This window comes from Rhincodon typus, chromosome 34, assembly GCF_021869965.1.
Source record: "Rhincodon typus isolate 14 chromosome 34, sRhiTyp1.1, whole genome shotgun sequence".
NCBI classification, from domain to species: domain Eukaryota; kingdom Metazoa; phylum Chordata; class Chondrichthyes; order Orectolobiformes; family Rhincodontidae; genus Rhincodon; species Rhincodon typus.
In genome coordinates, this window is record NC_063365.1 from 23,435,526 (window position 1) to 23,455,102 (window position 19,577).

The 19,577-nt window shown below is 37.2% G+C and overlaps 1 protein-coding gene across 1 annotated transcript in view; it reads left to right on the plus strand.

The window, feature by feature from the left end:
- LOC125486851 (Golgi-specific brefeldin A-resistance guanine nucleotide exchange factor 1-like) overlaps positions 1-19,577 on the plus strand; it is a 46,649-nt gene that overhangs the window by 8,206 nt on the left and 18,866 nt on the right. The window contains exons 2-10 of the mRNA XM_048616207.1: positions 989-1,082; positions 3,210-3,386; positions 7,114-7,178; positions 8,616-8,739; positions 10,049-10,120; positions 10,562-10,656; positions 14,038-14,191; positions 15,906-16,131; positions 18,017-18,177. Of these exons, the coding sequence (XP_048472164.1) occupies positions 989-1,082; positions 3,210-3,386; positions 7,114-7,178; positions 8,616-8,739; positions 10,049-10,120; positions 10,562-10,656; positions 14,038-14,191; positions 15,906-16,131; positions 18,017-18,177 (1,168 nt within the window). The remainder of the gene's footprint in view (positions 1-988; positions 1,083-3,209; positions 3,387-7,113; positions 7,179-8,615; positions 8,740-10,048; positions 10,121-10,561; positions 10,657-14,037; positions 14,192-15,905; positions 16,132-18,016; positions 18,178-19,577) is intronic.

Below are 19,577 nucleotides of genomic sequence, written 5' to 3' on the forward strand. Positions count from 1 at the left end.
CACTGTTGAGTTTGATTGTGCTTGGAAAAGATTGGCATCATCAGAAACTCTACTGATCACGAAGAGTCAGAGATGTACAGCATGGAAATAGACCCTTTGGTCCAACTTGTCCATGCTGACCATATATTCTGCATTAATCTAGTCCTATTTGCCGCATTTGGCCCGTATCCCTCTGAACCCTTCCTGTTCATGTACCCATCCCAGAAGCCCTTTAAATTTTGTAATTGTACCAGCCTCCACCACTTCCTCTGGCAGCTCCTTTCTCACACGCACCACCCTCTGTGGAAAAAGTTGCCCCTTAGGTCCTTTTTAAACCTTTCCTCTCTCACCTTAAACCTATACCCTCTTGTTTTGGACTCCCCTATCCTGGGGAAAAGACCTTGGCTATTCACCTTATCCATGCCCCTCATGACCTTATAAACTTTCTATAAGGTCACCCCTCAGCCTCTGGCACTCCAGGGAAAATGACTGCAGCCTATTCAGCCTCTCCCTCTAGCCCTCCAACCCTGGCAACATCCTTGTAAATCTTTTCTGAACCCTTTCGAGTTTCACAACATCTTTCCTCGAGTGAGTAGACCCAAATTGAACGCAATATTCCAAAAGTTGCCTAATCAATATCCTGTACACCCTCTGTTTCCTACCTTTGAGCCAATTTTGTATCCAAATGGCTAGTTCTTCCTCTATTTCATGTGATCAAACCTTGCTAACCAGCCTTCCATGCAGAACGTTGCCAAACGCCTTACTGACAAGTATTTCATTTTACTTGAACTTCCTTATTTTGCTATCTTAGTTGTTGTGTATTTCCAGATCGTTCAGAATTGTTAAATCTTGTTCTCCATTGCTAATTAAGTTTGATCATTTCATGTTCTAAATGTTAAACATGTAAACAAAGCATACTCCATTATTTGTTTATTCATTTTAAGAATTAAAATGTAAAGACTGATCATTGTTTCTGTTTAGTGATTATTTTTCTCTCTCCCATGTCCAGAAAATGTGCAATGATTTCAGCTCATTATGGATTAAGTGATGTGTTTGACAACCTTATAATTTCACTGTGCAAGTTTACAGCTCTTAGCAGTGAGGTTGGTACTTGACAATACTTCATTCTTTCAACTATTAAGACTCCTCTTAAAAATTACTGAGATAATTTAATACTGTAACATTTGCTCTGGTTTTGTTAACAATAGTAATGAAGAAATTTACTTCAATCCAAGGTTTAATTTTGGGTCAAGAAGTTCACTTCATTTGACTCTTTTACTTCCTGGATAGGGGTTTGGTGTTCATGGCAGTTAATTTTATTATATAGTGCAGTATACTTGAGAGATGCACTTTGGTCTATTCCGTGTGAGGAATAGTGCAGTATAATTGCCAAACATCTTTTAAACACAGCCAATACTTTGGAATGTGAAATGTGTTCTATTCTGACATTTTGGTAAAGTATCTTAGCTGGATCCAGACAATGAAAAAGAAGCTAAACAAAAGCTATAAAATCATTTGATTTTGAAGCTATCCAATGTTCATTCGATTCAACTATCAATTTGCCAAAATTACTTAACAATGTTTGTTGATGGGTACCAGAGAATGGTGAACAGTTTCTACACACCAGACTCCCAGAATGCAGATAGCAATATAAATGTTCTCTAAGACAAATGTATGAAGTGCAGCAACCTATTTTCAACATTTTGTCTGTTTCAACGATAGCTTTTCTGCTTAATCATAACTAACACCAGGAACCACATTATTGACTTGTAACCAATGAACTGTGGTTATTTGACATTAACGTCGCCTTATAATTGCCTTTGACTTTAGCTGTTTTGGTGTATCTTTAGCAAAGAGATTAACAGGAGAGGTGGTGGGCTGTTTGAAACAGGCTTATATGACAATATAGAAACAACTTTTGCCTTATTGCTTTTGCCACAAGCCTTCAATGGCTCAATATTCTTCCCCCAAATTTAATTGTCTAATGGAGACTGTGAAGTATGTAAATATATTAATCCTAAAAAAATTATGAACTTTGGCAATATTTAGATACAGTATTACTGAGAGGTGCATCTTAAAGTTGTAATCATTTAAATTATTTTTGTATTGCTAAATGTTTGTGTAGTCAGTTTGAATCTTCCTTACTTAAGTGTGGAAATTACAGTCTTGAATTGGATTATCAAGATTCTTTGGAAAAATTAATCTGCAGTATTATGAGTTTAAACCTTGAAAGATTTTTCTGCAAATTTTTATTGAATTTGCTTTCAAAAATGTCAAGAAAAAGTAAGCAAATAAGTTTATGTAGGAAAGCAATCTTCAGGAAAGTGCAGAATTAATTAATGTTGTACGCAGAATACCACGGCTGTATTTCATGATGAGGAACTTTTGAACATCCAAATAAATTACTTCTATTTAATGAGGTTTTAACATGGTATATATCTGATTGCAGACTTATTAGCATTAGTGCTGTGAGCATTGAACTGGATATTGACATGATCTACAAATGTAACGTGGAAGTTAAAATGAACAATTGAAAATCATAAGTCAACTGATAAAACAAAATTCTTGCAATTTTAATAAAAAAAAAACTAATTATCATAAATAGCCTGTGCCAAGGGGACTTGGTGCATAAATAAGATAATTAAATTTTTGAATTGAGTAATTAAGGAGAAGGTGTATGTTTTGAACAAACTTATTACAATTAGACATCTTATAATGCATTGTTATGCAGATATCTTCCAGTTTTTGGTAGATCATTCACTTGATATTCGAATTGGCCTAAACACACATGACTTCAACGTTAACATTCTAACCTAATTTCAGCAGCTCACAGTCGATATTGTCCCCCCTCTTGAGTTTCGAATAACATCTAGTTTGATAGAACAGCGAACATTGCTTTATGCTGTCTCACTTAATGGACCTGCTGATGAAAAGTGATGGTCAATTTGAGAATATAGTGAAATCTCGCTTCTCCTCATTAGCCTCATGCAAGCTTCTCCTTTCATTTTGCCCAAAGTTTCTGTTCTTCTGTCTCTCTGCAGCCCACATTGCTCATGTTACTCTTCTTGTGTGTGTCACTCAAAATCTAATTGAAACTAATGCTGTGCTAACTGAATTTTAATTTTTTTTTCAGGGGTTGCAACCCTCAACTCCTTTTTGATTAAATCTGCTACATTTTCTGCGCTGTCCACCAGCCCGTTAATCCATTGTATTGTACTCTTTTCCTGCAGACTGTGGAAAATCTTCCAAATGTTTTTGGTAGCAATTCAAAGGCTCAACTTGCAGCCAAGACGGTGTTTAATTTGTCTCATCGTCATGGTGACATTCTTCGAGAGGGATGGAAGAACATTGTGGATGCAATGCTGCAACTTTTCCGTGCTGAGCTATTGCCCAAAGCCATGGTGGAGGTAAACATTTCCTTGTCTCGTCGATCAGTTAAATCCTTATCAATAGTTGTTGCCTGTGTGCAGAGAAGAAAATTGACACATTTATCACAAAAATAAGCAGCCGCTGTGATTTTTTTAAAAATTGAAATCAATGCTAACCTATGGGAAATGCATATCAGAAATCAAGATAGCTTTTGATATGTGGACAAATGCATGTTAAGTCTTTCAAAATACATTTGTCTGAAATGATATAAATTGATATAAATTTTAGATCACACCCAAAATATTGAAATAAAATAATAGCAAAGGAAAGCAAAATTCTAATTAGCCAGTGATGTCCATACTATGCAAATGAACAAAATAAAAATTCATAATTAGAAATGTGCATTCATTTTTGAAAATAGTATTCCTCGTGGTGAGTTCCAGGAATTCTTTCAGTCATCTACAGATTGATATAACTGGCATAACTATCTCCTAACTACTGAAAGCACAGTGTGATATCATTTCAGTAGTACTGTATGACACCATTTTTTCATTCTGATTAAATTAGTTAACAGAATGATTGCAACGTCTTGTAACATTATACATCAAATGTTAGTGAGAATTTGTGGGCACCAGAACATCTCTTGAAGGCAATAAAATATACCAAACAAAAGCTAAATGAAAGCTTAAGCAGTGAAGGCGGCAAATAAACTACAACATCCATCAACATCCGAAAAGAGCCAAAATTGGTTGATTTGTTTGGAAACCATTATTCAGAGCTCTGATTGGAATATGCAGGATTCTGAAGGACGTGACAGAGTAGATACTGAACAGTTGTTTTCTCTGCTGCGAATGTAGAACAGCGTCCCAGAATAAGGACTTGATCATTTAGGACTGAGGTGGAAAAGGAATTGTAATGTATGTTGGAGTAGACATCTGATCTAGTCTTGTTTTTATTTCTCCATTCTAAACTTGAATGCTATGCAAGATCAGTGTATTAAAGAAAGGAACAAAAGGTTAGGTCAGCTCCTTTAACTTTGTCATTAAAAGGCGGCTAATGAGTTTAATGCCAGTGTTGAGTATCTAAAAGAAGTGACAAGCATGCACAAAGATTATTTCATTTTGCCTTTGAAAAGAACATTAAAAAGGCATGAAATGAATAAAACTGTTCCATGATAGGAGGGAACGATGTGGAATGAGAATAGAAGAATTGCTTGGGTCGGAAAATTTTAGACCAAAGGGATGGGGATGAAGCAGATATTGAGAAGATGAAATACTATTGCTGAAGTTTGAGTTGGGCATACTGCAGATCCTCAAGGATGGAAAGTTGGATTGAAATTAGCTGAGGCAGTCAATGTGTTAGCCAACGTCAAGTGCACTCACACTGAATGGCATTGCTAACAAATAGTGATCTAGTCGTCTTTTGGTTAACAGAAAGCAAGTTTATTCGGGTTTAAATAGAAATAGATATTGTGCAGTGTATTATTACCTTCATAGCACTTAACTTTGCTTTTAGAGTCACAGAGACGTACAGCACAGATACAGACCCTTCGGTCCAACCAGTCCATGTCAACCATAATCCCAAATTAAACTAGTCTCAACCTGCCTGTGCTTGGTCCATATTCCTCCAAACATTTCTTATTCACGTACTTATCTATGTGCCTTTTCAATGTTGTATTGTACTTGCATCCACTATTGATGAGTTGAAGGGCACACTACCTGCACAAAGAAACTATACAGAATTGGCACCAGGAAGCAATCATTTTAATTTAACTTGTAAAGTTCCAATATCTGCTTTATATCTTTTGTTAATGTTTTCTCTAATCTGCAGTAAAGCACTGGTTCAATCTCTTGTGCAGTTATGGTGGGGAATATAGAAGAAATTATTTATGCAATGTAGGTTGGCAACATGTAAATGAGAAGAATCATAGTTCTGTGTTAAAAGGCTGATGTTGCTGAAATTATAGCCATATCAGTACCAACTTGTGCTTTTGTGATTATCAGGAGGTTTATAATCTGATGTCCCAAACTTTTAACATTGGAAATTCAGTTCTTTGTTAATACAAGATGCTGGTTATATTAATCTATGTTGAAATTTGAGTACGTTATTAATCTCAGATACATTAACAGACTGTCATGATTTAAAATTTGCTAAGTACTAAATTAGCTTTAAATGCTTTGAATTGACTTTTGTTTATTTCAGCCTGTCGAATCAAAGATCTCAGTTAATTCCTTTGTCAAAAACTCGGTCATAATTTGAGAAACAGATTTCACTAAAAGGCATTTCAACCTCTAAATTGCTGTATTTCGTTTGATTTCAATATAACAGTAATCAGTATTGTAATAATCATAGCCTTATAGAAAAGCACATGTTTCTTTCAGTGAAATTCCATTGTAGTGGGGCTGGCATATTTGTAAAATTATCCTCTCGAAAGTGCTGGGCCAACAGTTTATATTCAGGCAGGACGGTTGGAATTGTGAATAGTTTTAGTGCAAGCTGTGTCTTTCATTTTTGTGATACTGCTGAAATTTCATTTTATGATGAGCTTTGATTTGTGAGCTTTAAGTTTAGTATTGTACGTTATACTTATTAATCAGCCCAATACGAAGTGTTTGACCACATTCCCCATATTAAATCTTCAGTGCAGCGGAGAAGTTGGTTGAGTAGATGGAGGTTGTAAGCTCTAGGGCCAATCAAGATCTTCAAAGAAAAAGTGATGAATCATTTTCCGTAATAATAATATTTGAGTGCAACTGGTGACCTTCGCCTGCTTTGTAAATGTCACTGACTTTGAAGGGAGATGAATTTCAGGGTATTGTCAAAGACAGCATCAGGATGATGCTCGACAATGCATTGTTGTAGATCATGCCAGTAATCATGTTCTGTTCATATATGATGATGGATTTAGATTTGAGGACATCTTACCTTCAATAGAGAAGACAGTTTGGCATTTATGTTGAGTGATGAGCTAGAAAGTAAATGTCCCTAGAAAACAGTATGGCCCTAGAAAATGAAGCTCAGAAATCTGCAAAGGCATGATTTCTCATTTTTTTACAAACTTGTCTGAAGTTCTGAACCTTCATTATGTGGCGTACGTATTTTAATTTGCTTGTATCTCCACCTGTTGAGTGTTTATGCTTCTATTTATTCCTCCATGGGTTGGAAATGTCGATCCTTTCTCAAGGGCAGTTAGGGATGGACAATAAATGCTAGCCAAGCCAGTGATGTCCACATCCCATTAACATATTAATAACCAAGTAACTCTAACCAAATGGGAAAAAAAAGGAAGTGTTTTAATAAATAAAGACTAATCATTGTTGTCTAACGTTGCTTGTAACAGTGTGACATTGCCACCTGCTGTTCAATTCCCAGGTAGTTGATTTTCAATATTTTTGAATCATTTTCTTATTAAATGGTTCTGTTAGAAGCTTATGAAAAGTTCTTTCCAAATGTAAGTAGAGACAACAACCAAGTATGACATTCTCATATTAAGATATGAAATAACATTAAAATCTGATACAGGGATTTCAGGGTCTTAATTGTTTTGAAAACCTGATCATTTTGATATTAAGTAATATTTTACTCTTTCCATTGCTGTTTAATCTTTTAGTACTCTTAATTGCTGTTGTACCTGTTTTATATTACGTAATTACTTCATTATGCTGGCAGTTTTAGCTTAAAGCCATTTCTAAACTTTGCTCTTAAGTCATTTAACTTAAATAGGAATGACTAATTATGATGCTGTAAGTCAATTTGTTCATGTAGGTTGAAGACTTTGTTGAACCCAATGGGAAAATCTCTCTCCAGCGTGAAGAAACCCCCTCAAATCGGTAGGATTTACTCCATTGAATGACTAAAATTGTCCTTGACTTTGATGTTAGATTTCCAGTGTTATTTGGCAATTAGCCATAGCCTACAAAGAACGATTAAACATTCAACTCCAGTAGAGAGTGAATTGCAAGTTACGGAGGCAGAGCTTGCATGAACTACCAGAGTTGTGATGAGGTTTGAACATTGTCGTTCTATATCACAACTGAGCACCATCCCCTCTCCCCTCAATTCCAGTGTTACAGTGCTATGATTGTTTCAGACTTTTATTTGTCCTGTTTATTTAGTTTGATATGGAGAAAATGTGCAAGTTGATGGTTCCTTTGCATTGCTTCTGGAAAGGTGAAACTCATTGTAGTGCTCAAGTAAGGAAGAAAGTAATGAAACTCAGAAGGGAGCTTGAGGGAGAAAAAGTAAGGAGATAGAGGGGTTGACTCGGTAGTGGGAGAGAAATGTGTTGAGGAATATGGATGACAGCAAAATATGCATGGGAAGATGAGGATAAGACACTGACGTACAAGAAAAGAAGAGGGCAATTGCAGTGGAACAGAGGGAATGGAGTATGTTTTGCTGATTATTTGAGGGGATATGTTCACCGAGTTTCACTGCAGAACCTGCAGCCTCCAATCACCCAACCAGATTTTTTACTCACCTGCTATGCTTTTTCAATAAATAAACCAAATGTTTCTCTTTAAACAAAAAAAGTCGTCTTAATTCCTTTGTGAATCTTCTCTTGTATTACAACTCGATAGTTGTCCAGGCAATTTTAATTTTCAAATTCTGGAGTGTTAGTGGTGAAATCTGTGTTGGAGAGGAGGAAGCAGTGGGAGGGCTGAGGTAGTTTCCTAGAGTTTCAGTTAATGTTGTCAGATGGAAGTGGACCAAGGATGATCTTTATTCATTGCTTTGTCATGATATTCTGTCTCAACTTCACTTTTTGGCTGACAGCCAACCAGGATATGTACTAAATGATATCAAGAGTTGATAGTTCAATGTGTTATGTTCCATTCTTGTTATGTAAAGCTACTGTTGTAAAATCAGTCCTGTAAAATATATGGATCTGATACTAAGTGCTTTGTGCTGCCCTCCTTTGTTGTTGGGCAAGGTTTTTTTTAAAAAGCTGCATCATTAAACACAAGTTTTGAGTTATTTAGAGTATGATTTGAAATACTACATACTAAAGCTGACCATATTTTCAACATAACACAGTGTGGAGCTGGAGGAACACGCAGGCCAGGCAGCATCAGAGGAGCAGGAAAGTTGACGTTTCGGGTTGGGACCCTTCTTCAGAAATGGGGGCTTTTTCAACAAAGCTGGACAGCACCATTTAATAGCTTAAATGATTTTGAAATTTCTCCTACAATTTTTGTATAGTCTTTAGGCAATAAAAATGATTTTCAGAATTCTCAGTGGCTAATATGTTTTCTTTTGGATTGCAGCGGAGAGTCCACAGTCCTTAGCTTTGTTAGTTGGCTTACATTAAGTGGTAATGAGCAATCCAGCCTAAGGGGACCATCTATAGAGAATGAAGAGGCCAAACAAGCAGCACTGGAATGCATTAAGGTAAATTTACTTAATGCTGCTTCACTGCCCTAGAAGATTTTTAACTTGGAAGATGGTTTATATTTGGTGGATTTTTATAGTTTCTAATACATTAAATGCAGCTTAACCATCATTGAAAGCTATGGTATGAGTGTAGGAAAATGGCACTTTCTAATCATTGGTTCATCAGCCCAGACTTGCCGCATTATTCCATTTGTGATTTCTACTTGCTTTCTCACATTAATTTTTAACGATCTTTCAGCATCTTTTAATAGGTTAGGCAAGGATCAACATATTTTATTCTGAGTATATCCTTATTATTAGAGTTTAAGAAGAACTGAAATGGTTCTCTTATCTTCCTAGTACGTGTTTACATGCAATAATGAAGGGACGAGGTGACCACACATCAATGGCAGATTTTGAAATTAAATTATGTAAATATCACCATGTGGGTTCTTAAAAATGTTCCATCTTGGGAAGATCCACGCATGCTCTGAGTAATGGAATCTTGAGATTGCACCAGGCAAAGATCCCAAACACCATTATGTAAATGCAACAATGTGTGTCTTTAATAAAGATAAAGTCACCGTAGTTTTACCAGACCGTAGGGCCGCTCTAACTTTTTAACTGTGCTGCAAATCAACAATTACAGCAGCACTTCATCTTCCAACAGTCTGTCTCCTTCTGTCCTCCTACAGAATCGACAGACCCAACTTTAACTTCCCCATCCAAAGGTGTTAGATGAGCCACCAGACAAAACCTTCAAAATCATTATAATATAATGACAATGCACTCGCTTGTAGTTGCTCTACCGAACTTAAGACTTATTTCAATTTACTATCTCCTTCCATAAATTCTGTAAAATCATTTTTTCATAGACATTTGTTAAAAATCTAATTTGTATCCTGAGCTTTTTCCCAAAAAGCTCGAAATATTCATGAAATATGAGTACTTTGCAAGCAATTTCATATTATTTGACTTCATGTCAAAGCAATATGTATTTGTTGGCTGAATGTATGTTTGGCATCACATGGAATGCTACTCAGATGAGTGACAATTAGTCACAAAAATTGAAATTTCTGGAGAAATTCGGCCGTTCTGGCAGTATCTGTGGACAGAAAACAGAATTCTTAAGAAGGGTCACTGGATTCAAACCTTTAATGGTATTTTCCCTCCATAGAAGGTGCCAAACTCGCTGAGTTTTTTTTTTCAGCAATTTCTGCTTTTGTTTAAGATTTCTAGTACTGATAGTTCTTTGTTTTATTGAGTGACAACTCAAGACAGCCGATCTTACAATTTTCAGCTATCTGACTTGACTTTTTCATTTTAGCAATGTGACCCTGAAAAGTTGATTACGGAGAGTAAATTTCTTCAGCTCGAGTCTCTTCAAGAATTGATGAAGGTATTTTATAAACAGCACACAAATGTTTCACAATGATCTTGGGTCTTAAGTGTGGTCAGTTTGTTTAGCTGCTAATGTATCCTGTCCCATTAAGATGATTGTAATGAGGCAAATCCAGGTAATTACTTATTTGTCACAAAGGTTGATGAATTTTGTTGGAGGACGTGTTGCAAGAATTTGGTAAGGAGTTAAACTCTATTATTTCACCAGTTTAGGATGTATAATTGACACACAATACAGGGGTACACCAATCTGTCACACTGAGCAATCATTTATATTTTAATAAAATTGCAGGGTTGGTCATGTTGCATTCATGATGTGACATTAGTTTAATTTTAATATTTCTTCTTTGGAAATTTATAGGCTTGTTTAGATTTGAAGAGCTTTATCTTGCCCCTGCTCCATGTTAAAATTTGTTTCTCTAACCTGGAATTCCTTCAGGCTCTCATTTCTGTGACACCGGATGAGGAGACCTATGATGAAGAAGACGCTGCATTTTGCTTAGAGATGCTGCTGAGGATAGTGCTGGAAAACAGGTAATTGGGAAGCAGCTGGCTCATTTCAAGCTTGTAAATCTGTGATTAATCTCAGAAGCTGAATGCAAATCAGATTTATTGTCAAGTGTAGCATATAGTGGAAAATAGTCCGTCCCTTTTTTTGGGTGTTTCTTGTTGTGGGCGTGTTGGGAGATTATGACAGTATCTCGCCAACTCTTCCAGACAAGTTTTCCCTTATTTCCAGGATGAAATTGGCAACTATTAGCATATACTTTGTCAGCTAACAGCCCATCACTTGAGTTCAGCTGATCTGTAGAAGTTCTTCTAATTTAATATGTACTCCTCAATGAAGTGTAGAAAAAACAGATTTCTAGAAACACCCAAGAAACTGTCTGCAATTCTGAAATTTGCATTTTATAATTTACTTTAGGTAATTCATCTGGAGATGATGAAATATATCACCAGAATCCTTATTAAGATAATAAGATGCTTTCTTTTTAACAGGAACATGTTGTTTGAGAGTCATTTACCACAACTTGCAGGTCCAATTGTTAAAGCTATATTTAATGTTTGAGAAGGTGGTAAGCAATGCTTAATTTATTTTGTCCTTTGTAATTCCTTGTTTAGCATTGTCAAGATTTAATGAAGCAACCATATTGTGGGCCTTCCCCTGTTGAGTATCTAATTGAAAATGGGGTCAATATGTTACAGAAAGCTGGTGATGCAGCAGCTTACTGTTTGTACATGATTTCTTACAGTACAATTCTGTTGCTTTGCTTTCTTATGCTTCTTGAATCCACTTGGAGTTTCAAGTTTGGAACAAAGTATCGGGCTTCTGTGTAGGAATCTTCAGACTAGTAAGACATTGTATCCAGTTGTATCTAACCCGAGAGTTTTTTTTAAAAATGTTGTGTTCTAGTTTTCCAGGAGATGAGTAACATAGTGACATCTATGAAAAATAAGATTACTTTTAAGTTCTCTTTCCTAACTGGTTGATTACATGATAGGCTAGGTTCAGCAGCTTCCCCTCTTTGGCACAACATGTGGTTAGAACCATGGTAAAGTAATGTCACAGAAAGAGGCCATGTTAGTGCCAGGGTTCCCGGTCATCACACCATAGTTTATCCTTTACCCTAGCTTTTGAAGGACATTTAGGCTGGTAGAAAGATGGTGAGAATTGTCTTCTGGGTTTTGGGATTCTCAAATGCTTTGCATGTGTGGATCTAAGTTATCGTCTAATGTTGCCAATTGGTGAACATCTGGGTGCTAGAAACCTTCATCTGCAAATGCCAAGTGGATGAGCTGTCTTGGCCTCCTTCTGAAGACACCAGCATCATTGATGCCAATCTTGAGCCTATTTGATTCACTCCACATGATATCAAGAAAAGGCTCGAGGCTTTGGATACTGCAGTAAGCAGACACAATGGACCGGAAAGTTTCCTCATAAAGCATAACAGGTCAGTGATTCTGTGACCATTGTCCAGAAAGTGAATTAGACCAGCCACATATGGCTATAAGAGCAGATCAGAGACTAAGAATACTGCATTGAGTAACTCACCACCTGACTCCTTAAAGCCTGTTTACCTTCCACAGGATAGAAATTAGGACTGTGGTGTAGTACTGTGCATTTGGCTGGACTCGTGCAGGTCCAACAATACCATCCAAGTCAAAGCAATCCGCTCGACTGGCACCACATCCACCATCTTAAACATTCACTCCCTCCAACATAGTACAGAAGCAGCAATGTGTACCATAGTCAAACTTTACATGAGGGGGCGCGTTGGCTTTTTTCTCTCATTCAATTAATTTCAGAAAGATAAAATTTTCTACAACAGTAAGTAAAGCTGCAGAAAAGAAGTCCAGGCCAATAAACTGATATTTAAGTCAGTAATTAATAAAAATTACCATTAAATAGTGCCAAGCAGGAGAACTAGCTAATAAAAACTTCTTTGTCTTTTTGGTAAAGAAGCAGAGTTAGAGAGAAAAAAGTCTGTGGCCAAAGTCCCGATCACTAAAGAAGGGGGTAAGGACATAAGTTTAAAGTGAGAGGGGAAAGACTTAAATAGGGCCTGAGGGGTAACTTTTTCACGCAGAGGGTGCTGCATGTATGGAACAAGCTACTAGAGGAAGTGGTAGAGGTGGGAACAATTATAACATTTAAAAGGCATCTGGATGGGTATACGAATAGGAAGGGTTTAGAGGGATATGGGCCAAATGCTGGCAAAGGTCAGATCAAGATGTCTAGTTGGTGTGGATGAGTTGGACCGAAGGGTCTGTTTCCATGCTGTATGACTGAGTCAAGCTGAAGAATTCTGTTTAACTAACACTGACCTTGGTTTGTCTCTGGTTAGTTCACACTCCAGGCTGACCTTGGTTAAATTCATATGAAAATGGATTGCCTTCCAAACTAGGTTTTCCTCTTGCAGCTTTCGTTGTGGAGCTAGGAGAAAGATGGATAGAGTGGGTGTGTATCTGGTGCAGTCTTATCTGTCAGTCACTTGGGCCTATGACATTTGACAATTAACATCGGGCCCAAGTGTGTCGGTCCTCTCTGCTTTCCCCTGTGAAACTGGCTGTGCAGCAACCTGACTATCTGATTCTCTTTCACCATGCCCAGTGATTCCACTTTCATTACCCTCCTCCTTAAACCAAGAAAATCCTCTGAATCCCTGGCCTTCAGATTCACTACTAAAGGTCCATGCTTCAGGTTGACTGAAACCACTCATTTTGCACTGCTCCTTCAACTAGTATATTCCTCTCCCATGTTTGCTGCTTATAGGCTCACTAAGTGTGTGTATCTCCTTTTCAAAATCTCCCAGTTATACTTGCCTGTAGTTTGCACAACATCTTGGTGAGTCACATTGGGTGCCTTGGCGGCCAGCATTGGGACCCAGAGGCTGCCTGCTAGACAAGCCTGATCTACAAGAAGCGATGCAGCAACTCACCAAGGCCCCTTTGACAACATTTTCCATACCCATGATTTCTAACACCAAGAAAGACAACGGTTGCCAATGCATTAGTATGTCACCACCTGCAAAGTTCCCCTGTAAACAACGCACCTTCCCGACTTGGAACTGTATTGCTTTTTCCTCACCATCTATAGTTGAAAATCCTGGAATTCCCTAGCAGCAAAATAGATTTACTTATACCAAATGGACTGCAGTAGTTTAAGAAGGCAGCTTACAACTTCTTGAGGACCATTACGATTGGCAGGATAAGCTGACATATCCAGTGGCTCTTGCATCTATGAACAAAAATAAAAACTCTCCAGTCAAGAGGACTTTTACGGAGCACCTCTGTACTTTTTTAAACTGCAGGGATTCACATTTCTTCCATCCTTTGATTACTTCAGCAAAACCTGAATGAAGAAGTGGTTCTCTTTTGTTTTAACCCCATTTTTTTTCTCCTTCCATCCTAAAGAGATCGTGTTTCCTTTGTCTGGCAAACTGTACGAGATCACCTCTACCATTTGACTGTTCATGCCACAGAGCAATGCTTTCTTGTTGAAAGAGCAGTTGTTGGTCTTCTCCGCCTGGCAATACGGTTACTGCGCAGAGAGGAGATCAGTCCACAGGTATTGAGAAAAACTGCAACTGAACTTCTAATAACAAAGCTTTCAATTATTCTTTCTTTTCTAACTTCAGCTTGTTAACCCAGCTTTATATTAATGAGCATTAATTGGATGTTTAAATTTAACTTTGCAACTTGGGGGTGAGATTGTAACTTGCTCAAAACCATTTTGCTTGTAGAATTAAAACTGGGCCAATAGAGTCAGAATATTAGAGCTGTTTGGTCCATAGCAAATGCGCTGTCTGAAGAGAGCTTAATCGTATTCCCATCCCTTTTCCCATAACCTTTCTTCATTTAATTTTCAAGGTATTTTATCCTCTTGTCTTGTAAAACAATTTTTTTTCTTATTTACTTTCCCCGAACCCATCATAATTTTGAGCAGTCTAACCTAACCTCCCCTATTCTACTGCAGAGAGCTATTAACTAAAACTTTCATTCTCATAAAACTTCCATTGTCTGGTCTTCCCATGATCTTGACATCCTTCCCCAAATAATGTGGCGAAATGGCTGTCTAGCCAATAAGTTATATAGTTTTTGTATTATTTCTCTTAGGTTTAACTTAACTAGATTGTTCCAAATGGAAATTGAATAATTGGAATAGCAACTCTACAATGAGCATTCACATAAAACCATCTTTTTGGCTTTCTCAATTCTCTGCAACTCCATGTTGATGCAGAAAGAATCATTTTTGGACAGATTAAGATATTTTCTGCAGCTTCTTGATCTAACCTGTAAGAAAAGGAAAAGATCATGGGGCAACCTGATGAATATTTAGGAAAATTCAGTGATGTCAATGGGAGTTTTTCTTTTAAACTGACACAAAGATAATGTGGAGTATTTTGTGATGTTTGTGGTGCAGACTGGTACTGTACAACTAATTAGTAACACATCCACAACCATTGACACCCTCCACCACTGATCCACAAGTAGCAACAGTGTGTACCATCTAGAAGATGCTCTGTAGCAATTCACCAATGCTCCTTTACACCTTCCAAATCCGTGAACACTAGCATCTGGAAGGACAAGGGCAGATATGTAGAAACAGTACCATCTGCAAGTTCTCCTCCAAGCCTTCTGATTTGGAAATCTATTACTGTTCCTTTAGTGTCTCTGCTTAAAATCCTGGAAGTCCTTTCCAAACAATATTTTGGGTGCCCTTGTATCAAAAAGACTGCAGTGGTTCAAGTAGGCATCTAACCATCACCTTCTCGAGGGCAATTAGGGATGGGCAATAAATACCGGCCTAACCAATAACGCCCACATCCCATGAATGAAAATGTTTTAAAAATTTGAGCAGTAGGTATGAAACTCAGCAGATTTAGATGTCTAGTAAAACACATCTTACTCTATCCAAACAGAATCCCTCAGTCACAAGATTGCAAATACATTGTCAGTATTCCAATGCAAACGGGAAGTTGATAATTTGATTTTACAGAGACTTTATAAAATAGAGAGTACACAAATTGTTTGAGTAAATCTATTGCTTTTTTTGAAATAAAACTTTATTTAGTTCTCTTGTGTCACAAATACTCAACAGAATTCAATGAGACTCATAGAAGGAATGAAGAGTCCAATTAACTGTTTCTGTGGCATTTCTGTGATTTTTTTTTTGTGCTCCCATGATGTGTTATCTCGCACCAGTTTTAATCAAGGTTCAAAAACCAGAATAAAATAAGTTGAATGAGTTTTTGTATAGAATATTGTCATTAATTTTTCAGGTGTTGCTGTCCTTGCGAGTTCTCCTCATGATGAAGCCAACTGTCTTGTCAAGAGTGAGCCGACAAATTGCATATGGCCTACACGAGCTGTTGAAGACCAATGCTGCTAATATTCACTCTAGTGATGATTGGTGCACCTTGTTTACTCTCTTGGAGTGCATTGGAGCAGGAGTCAAACCTCCACCTGCTCTACAGATAACGTCGGGAGTCGATAGCCATGACGCAGGTTAGGTTTACAGAATAACTCAGTTACTAAGAAGCCTCAGTGTTGTTACAAGGAGAAGCTTCGCCTGCTGATAAGCAGCTGGTGTTTGCTTCGTTTCAGTTGTTTAAAAACAGCAGAAGCACTAGTAAAGGCAAAAAACAAGAACATAAGGAGAATGGTAAACACCTGTGCTTCAACTACTTTTAATTGTAAATAGAGGCTTAAGAATCATCTCACTTACTATATTTTGTAAGACCACTTTGATTTAGAAAGGACTCAATTAATGCTGATTGGTCCAAATGCTGAATTTGACCTGAGCTTATAAGTGTCGATAATGGCAGATCTAATGATCAATAAGTAAGTTATAACATTAATGCCAAGAAAGATAATTAAATTTAAAAGGCAAGTGATGTTTTCATTGAGTGATTTGAAGAAGGAAACTAGAGCTGTGTTTTGTAATAATCCTTTATCCACTTAGTGATAGCAAAAATGGCAATTAAACATTATGATTTGTGCTCTTCTGTGAGAATATTGCTGATATTTTGCAGTTAATGGAAAATGTCTGTTAAACGTTTGAAGCTTAGAACACCTGAGAAAGACATTTTCCTTCTTAGATATACAGATTTTGCTTGTTTTATTAAAAAACCTTCCTATAGAGTTGCTCATGTTTTATTTTTGAAAAGTACAATTTCCCCGACTACTGCTTTCTTGTTGTAAGTCTCAAGCTACATGTTACTGTACAGAAGATCTACTTTCGAGTCTCTGGGTCAAGGTTCACTCAGCATTACTAAGTGTTCGAACTTCTCCTATGTATAGAAAGTGAACACCTTATCTAGAATACTCCTAACTGATTTGATGTAGGTCCATAACGGAGGTGTGGCTTTCAAACATATTCAATAAATCAAAATAAATGTTACAGCGAAGCAATAAAGTTTCCTTTCTCGGTTAGGCATGTTGGAAAATCAGTGCATTAATTCTGTGAAACTGCCTGATCTGTAGATTTGTACATTTGAGGTCAGCTAAGATTCAGTCAGCCTCAATCCAACTTCTAAAGAGTAAATGACAAGAATTCAGCCTTTATTGACCTTAGTTTCTGCAGCCTGAACACCTGGACCCTTGGGTTAAAGACAAACCATGCAGATTTATTGGTTGAGTCTTGTACTTGAGCTGACCTTGTGCTAATAGCATTAATCTGAGATTATTGAAACATGATGCTGTGCTCTTGTTTTAGAGAAATAGGGAAAATGTTCTTTTCTGCTTATATGCAGACTGAGCTGAGAGGCCTGTTTCATGCGGAGTTGCATGTAAGCTGTTTCTCTCCATCAATTTACAGGACTTGACAATGTCATTGACAACTTGCCTTCATATGAACATTGAACTAAAACTAAAGCAATGTGTTTCACAGGAGAGTTATCATATGAACATGACTATTGAACCAAAAAAGGTAACACAGCATGGTCAAAAATGTCAGTTTTAAAGAGGGTTTTGAAGGAGGAGTGAGATGAACACAGGGGTTTTGTATTTCCAGAACATTGAGTCTGAATGGCCAATAGCAGAGTATTGATGACCAGACAAGGAAAATGGAGGTTAGAATATTATTAAAAATGACAGAATCTGACTTGAGATTCTCACCTGGTAGTGGTGAAAGGACAGGCTTTTCAAAGCCTTTATATGGTAATGTTTCTTTAAATTTAGACCATGTGAACAGCAAGATCCAGAAATCACTGATTTGGGACGTGCATCTTATTGGTGAAATGCAATGCGGTTCAGCTGTCGACTGCTGTAAAACAAAAACAGATTCTTTCTTAGTGTTCTTCTTTCCTCTGCCATCAAAGAGAAAATACATCAATACTCAGCATAAACTTTCAACACTTCTGCTGATTGATGCTATTGTGTTTCTTTACAGGTGCACAATCTGATAGTGAAATTGTATCTTACCATGCCAACGAAGTTAGTTCAGATCGTGGCTACACTTCAGACTCTGAAGTCTACACCGAACATGGCAAGCAGACTAAGGTACACCGCTCTGCCACTGATGTTGACATTGCCAGCAGTGGCTGGCTGGTGGTGAGTCGCACACTAGTGAACAGTACACACTTCAATTTCTGTATATTTCCATGTTTTAGAAGCTTTTGCAATGACTTTTTGCAAAAAAAAGTTAAAGCTGATTACCTCATTGTAATAACCTGGATCATCATAGCACAAATGCTAAGATATCACTGAATATGTTATCCATCTTGTCACGTGGATATTAAATGCATTTGTCCATGGAACTGTAACCTCCATTGTCTCAGCTCTTAGAATGAAACTACCTGCTTAGTCTGTCTCCCTGCCCTGTCTCCATAACCTTGTAAGTTCTAACTTTTTTAAGCAACTTCCTTTTGAAATTACCACCACCCTTTCAAGCACTGCATTACAGATAACAACTTGGTGCATTCTTGAAAGAAGTCACCTCATCTCTTCTCTGGATCTTTTGCCAGTTACGTAAATTTCTATCCTCAGGTTACTTTGGAAATGGTTTCAACTGAAGCAGTTGCCACATTGTATAGGAAAAGCATGTGATTTATACATCTGTGACAACTTATCCACAACACTAAGATTTTTCTTTCTCCATACCAGCTACTCTGTGATTTTGGCACCGTTGCCCACTGAGCTTTGAATTCTTTCAAGATGTGATAGTTGCTGACAAACCTGGCATTTGTTGCTCCTTTCTAATTCCATTTGCACTGAATGCATTGCTAGTCCATTTCGGAGGCCAGTTATGTTTCAACCACAAGGCTAAGGGATTGATCAATTGACACGCAGTGGGAAACATTTATTTCAGGAAATACAAAATTGGTGCATTCTAATGGAGAAAAAAAATTGAGAGAGCACCCACCACCTGTAGTTAATTAGAGATGCTAAAGATAGCATCAAACGTGGGGGGGAAAAAACATATTATTATGCAAAGGTAAGTAGAAGGTCAGAAGATTGTATAGAATTTCAAAAAAAACAAATATTAACAAAAATGAAGGAGCAATTATTGTACGAGAGAAAGCTATCCAGAAATGCAAAAACAGCTAGTAAGGTCTTTTATAGATTTTTAAAAAGAAAATCAGTTACAAAAGTGAGAATTGGTCCTATTGAAAGGGAATTGGGATGATTAATAAGTGAAAATACAGAGATGGCAGATGAATTGGCAGCTATTTTGTGTTGGTCTTCACCATAGAGGATATAAGTAATGCCCCAGAATTAGCTATAGATCAGGAAATTGAAGAGAAGGAGAAACTCAAAATTACAATTATACTGAGCAAATTGTTCCAGTAATAGACTGACCAGTGCCTAGATCAGCATCAGACTTCATCCTAGGATTTCTAAAGTAGTGGCTAGCGAGATAGTTGATGCACTGGTTTAAAGCATGGGTTTTAATATTTCACAATTTCCTAAATTTGGGGAAGGTTCCATCAGGTTAGAACATGAGTGAATGT